Source organism: Penaeus vannamei, chromosome 37 (assembly GCF_042767895.1).
Source record: "Penaeus vannamei isolate JL-2024 chromosome 37, ASM4276789v1, whole genome shotgun sequence".
Classification (NCBI taxonomy): Eukaryota; Metazoa; Arthropoda; class Malacostraca; order Decapoda; family Penaeidae; genus Penaeus; species Penaeus vannamei.
Genome location: NC_091585.1, coordinates 5,725,362 through 5,730,361, shown reverse-complemented (window position 1 = coordinate 5,730,361; position 5,000 = coordinate 5,725,362). Strand labels below are relative to the sequence as shown.

Genomic DNA, 5,000 nt, shown 5'->3' with positions numbered 1-5,000 from the left:
TTATTAACAGTTCTGCAAGCCTTCATTGCACTGGCAAGAAAAAAGTTTGTTTATGGACCCTTTTTAAAATATATCTTTAACAAGTTGAAGAAAAAAAAAATGGCCATTGGGCATGCGGAACCTGTGGAGAGTTGTGTAAAGTCATTTATGTTGATTATCATTGCAAATAATTAAATAAAAACTTTTGGATACAAGGTTGGGGTGTGTTGTCCATATATTTATAGCACCTACGGCCTACTGGTATGTATAATACCAGAAATGCATGAAAAAGGTGTAATTACTATATCAATTCTTGAGAAGGACCATACAGAAGACTACCGTTCAAAATTCCATATGATTTTTTTCTTTCTTTAGAGTAAATGTCATTATGAGCTATCATTTTCATCATAAAACAAGTTACATCATGCTTATTTTTTCTGAAAACTAAAAAGAATCACCCTCCTGCAAGCCCTTCATAATGAAGTGCTGTTTATAACACAAACAGCCTTGTTCAAGCAAAAACAATTTGTAAGTATTAGAGGAAACAAACCACCAGAGATAAATAAAACTGAAATATTCTTTACACATGCAAACCACTTATAAACTACAGCATAATACAGGGAATCACTTTTGAATGAAAGTGGGATAGATTATTGCTAAAATCATGTTTTATCATATTAACCCATTGGATCCAGTAGCATCACGGTGCTGAAAACACGTTAGTGGTGTTGCTTAAGTAGCCAACATCCCAGGGTTGTGACACGTTAGGCGGGGAGCGCACAAACACCATTAGCAGTCACAAGACACTGTGCCTCCCTTTTGCAAAAAAAATTTTTTTTACTCTCTTAGCTTTATTGCCAATTTCCAATGTCTATATTTGTCTTTTGATATGCTTTACCAAGTTGGCAGTAGCTTATTTTCCTTGCACAGACTCCATATCATCTCTATGTAGTAAATAACTCAGTGCAAATGTGAAAAATATGGAACATTTGGTTATTTGTGTTGTATAACTCATTGTTTTGTCATTTTCAATTTTACGTAATACTACCTGTGCCACCAGTCACAGCAGCCAGTAATGCGGTGCACAGCTTGGAAATGGCATCCTCCCTGGAGCCAGCACTCTTCCAGTCAATGCTCATGCACATTACATTCCACATTCATTTATCAATGGGAATAATGCTAAAGTCCCCTTCTAAGTGGTAAATGAGTCAAATCACACTCCAAGAGATTTGTGCACTCGTGTCAAGTCTTTTCTGTCACCCAAGCCTCGGCCATTTTGCCCATTGACAGTATGTTCATGTCTCCAGCTGTGCTGTCTAATCCAGTGGTAACATACTGGGCTTGCAATCTTGCTGACCTGCGTTCAATCCTGCGTACTACCAGTGTATGTTAACCCCAGCCATTCCTTGCACATAGGGGGAGATTTAGTAGCAAAATAAAACAGACAGTATGTCACAGCAAAGAATATCCATTGTAATAAATGGAATTAAAACTAAATCTTAAATCGACTCAAGGTTTTCCATGATTTGACCACAATGTCATCCTGGTTCAAGGTGTATGTTTAGAGTTTTTAAAAAGCTAGCTATATGCCAAGAGCATTATATGAAGTGTGATATGTAAGAGGAGGAATAGGAAATCAATGGATTGGTAAATGAAAGGAAGTGACTACTAGTGTGGCATAAAAGCCCCTGATTGGTGTCCTGCGCTTGCATAATGAAATGAACAAGACGGCAGTGGTGTGACATGAGAAGACAATACTAGTCACAGTTATGTTAAGGGGACCGTCTCTGAGAGAGGGGGGGGAGGGGGTTAAATTAAGATAGTTAGCGTATAGTATAGGTACATGGATGAGGAAACTACCAAACGAGTATTAACCGCCTGCTATGGCTCGTTGTCTTGCAGCCGGCGTGCGAGTCCCTCAGCACCCGGAGAGGTACGTCGCTATTGAGCGCCCAGGTACACCTATGTGGACTTTTGCTTGCGGCAATCGTGCATAAGGCATTTAATTATGACATTGCGCATAGATATGAGTTCGTGAATGTTCAAGGAACACTTTTATACCAATATCAGGAAAAAATTATATCACCGTGATTTATGACTAAATATTTTGTGAAATATATCTAAAAAAAAAATGTATGTTTTGTGTCCTTTTACACACGAAATATGCTTTGATCGAGACTCCCTGGTAATATGTTTTAGTTTACGTGGTAATATATACGTATATCACATACAAAGCACTAATGTTTAAAAATAGCCTTATAAGGAAGGATTGAAATATTTCCGTTACATTTCGCTCAACGGTCGGTACATCACAGCAGGGGGCAATTTGAATTGATTTGAAATTGGTAGTTACCGTTGTAAAGACCAATTCAATACGAATGTTACCTAAATGTCGGATTTTTAAACTTCGGATGTATAAGCGAGATACAGATTATTTCATGTTGAAGATGATAGTACTCAGTAATACCTGCTCTGAAATAAAAACTATATGGAATTTTGAGATCGGTTGTATGCATAGTCTTCGTCTGGCGTTCAAAAAGCTATCGCATCCGTTTCGTGCGTTCCCGATAAAAATGAATATGTTTAGACATTACCGTAAGTCTTAGGCACCATAAATTGGCAAATATCCCACAACACATAGGCGTCTGCATGATTTTATGCACTTCTTACTAAAGATAATGGGTGCAAATGGCTAATCATAAACTTTACACTTGTTCTCCCTTGCAATCTGTTAATATTGACAATTATCAAAGAAAATGGGTATGAGAGGGATAACTAATAAATTTTATTATTTAGATATGAAAGTCAATGTAGGCCTACTAAATGATGATGATTAATCTTTTTAACTTTATGTGCGTGCATTCACGTACATATGATCCTCCTCGAAAATTATAAACACCCAGTGACCATCTCCCCCTCCTCCCCCCTGTGTGAGGCATGGGGAATATTCCACGACTTTCGTAAGTTCTCGAATTCAATGTACTAAATTCATATGCTTTTGAAATTCTCAAAATTGAACCACCATGTTGTATTCATGCCAGGACTTTATAATTAGAATGATTTTGTACTAATGTTGCCATCCACAGTTCCCCATTTCTTCAAAAAATAAAAAATAAATAAAAAAAAATGGAAAATAACAAAAATAAAAAAAAAATAAAAGGTTTTTATCTGGTTTAGATTAGTTGTCTCTATGGTAAAATGCATTTATTAAGCTTTTCACACGAAAATAAAGTACACTAAATAAGCATTTTTTTGATATATAATATCATTAGATTCAGAGAAAAATAACAGAGATAATGAACTTTGGCAAGGTGCCAAATACAAAACGCCGTAGCTCAGCCATTTTTTTATGAATCTTCGGTACTTCCCAACTCACGTAATTTTCATGCGATCCAAATGCAGTTTGTTGCTTTCACTAGAGCCTCGGCGTCCCATAGCCATGTAAAAGGCCGATTTTTGAATTTTTGCCTTAATCAAAAAATAAATAATATTTTAATGCTGAAAAACGCATTCAAAAATAGTTCTCTATGTCAAGCTGTCCCCCGCCAAAAAAAAAAAAGGAAATTCAAAATTCGGCCTTTTACATGGCTATAGGCTAGAGTTGATCTAACACTAGCATTTTTGGGGGAATATTCTGTAAAGAGCTCTGATAGTTGGGAAGTACCGAAGACATACCAAAAGAAACCGATTTTTTTCAACTTTTTGGGGGGTGCCCCCCCCAATGGGGGAGCAAAGTTAAAATTTATATATATAACGAAGCGCAATTCTTTGCTCTATAGCATGCAAAAAGAATCAATCAGTTATCTCTAACCGATATTTTTTTATGATGTATAGAGTAGGGAAAGGTGGCCATTCTCAGGGATGGTCCCCTTAAGTTAGGTTCATACTCATTACCCAGAAATGAAGTTTATATGCACATACACACATGTGTGCCGTATGCCTAACCTGAAATGAAATATGCCGTACAGTACCATAAAATCTACTTCACACTTTCTAGGTTTCATTCACTGGAAAATTTTGGCAGGAAAACATGACTGATTGGCATAGGCAAAGGCAGGCCAACAAAGGGAGACGGGTATGGAGGGTGATATCATAGTTGGGGTTAAAGGAAACTTGGCAAACGGTACAATAATATATATTATTGGACACTAAATATGCCTCACTCAGGGTAATTGAGAAGTTGCTAATTGTAGATTCTTGTTGCAGGATAAGACATTTGGAATAAAGAACAAGAAGGGTGCCAAACAGCAACGCTTCATTCAGCAGGTACAACATCAGGTTAAGCATGGCGGCAATAAGTCAGCAAGGGATTTGGAGAAGGAAAAGGAGGCTCAAATGAAGAAAAAGGAAGACAAGAAGAAGGAACTGGCCCAGCTCAATGAACTTTTTAAACCCGTCCAGCAACTTGCATCGAAAGGTTAGAGCATCTGAGTGGAAAGATTGTTTAGATAGTCAGAGCTAATAATTTCAACAAACTTACATGAACATTTTTGCAATATGAACATACACCTTTACCCTTCGTAGCTTTTTAACTACATGCTGCTAGGGATGGCATGTGTTTACATGTAGATGTCTCCACAAGTACTAAGTCACCAATGACAAATTATGAGAACTACCTGTCTCACCTTTTTACCCTTTTCCTTGATTTTTGGTAATATTTTCTTGGATTTAATACTGCTGTTTATGTCAAAATTTTATATAGTAATTATAATATTTACAAGAAAAATAAGTGTCAATATTGATAGCATTAGTAAAAAAAAAAAAGTGCTTAAGTGCCTGTTAAGACCTGAGTGCATGTTTGTGTACTTTTTTCTCCTTTTCTTCTCCTCCTCTTCTCTTCTTCTCTTTCCCTTCCTTCTTTTCATCCTCCCCTTGTCTGCCTCCTCTTCCTCCTCCTCCTCCTCCTCCTCGTCCTCCTCCTCCTGCTCCTCTTCTTCTCTTCGTCTCTTTCCCTTCCTTCTTTTCATCCTCCCCTTGTCTGCCTCCTCCTCCTCCTCCTCCTCCTCCTCCTCCTCCTCCTC

General features: G+C 37.4%; 1 protein-coding gene across 1 annotated transcript in view; it reads left to right on the top strand.

Annotated features, from left to right (window-relative positions):
- Positions 1–5,000, top strand: part of LOC113822442 (zinc finger CCCH domain-containing protein 15 homolog) — a 23,341-nt gene that overhangs the window by 6,607 nt on the left and 11,734 nt on the right. Inside the window, exon 2 of the mRNA XM_070115095.1 lies at positions 4,186–4,396. Coding sequence (XP_069971196.1) covers positions 4,186–4,396 — 211 coding nt within the window. The remainder of the gene's footprint in view (positions 1–4,185; positions 4,397–5,000) is intronic.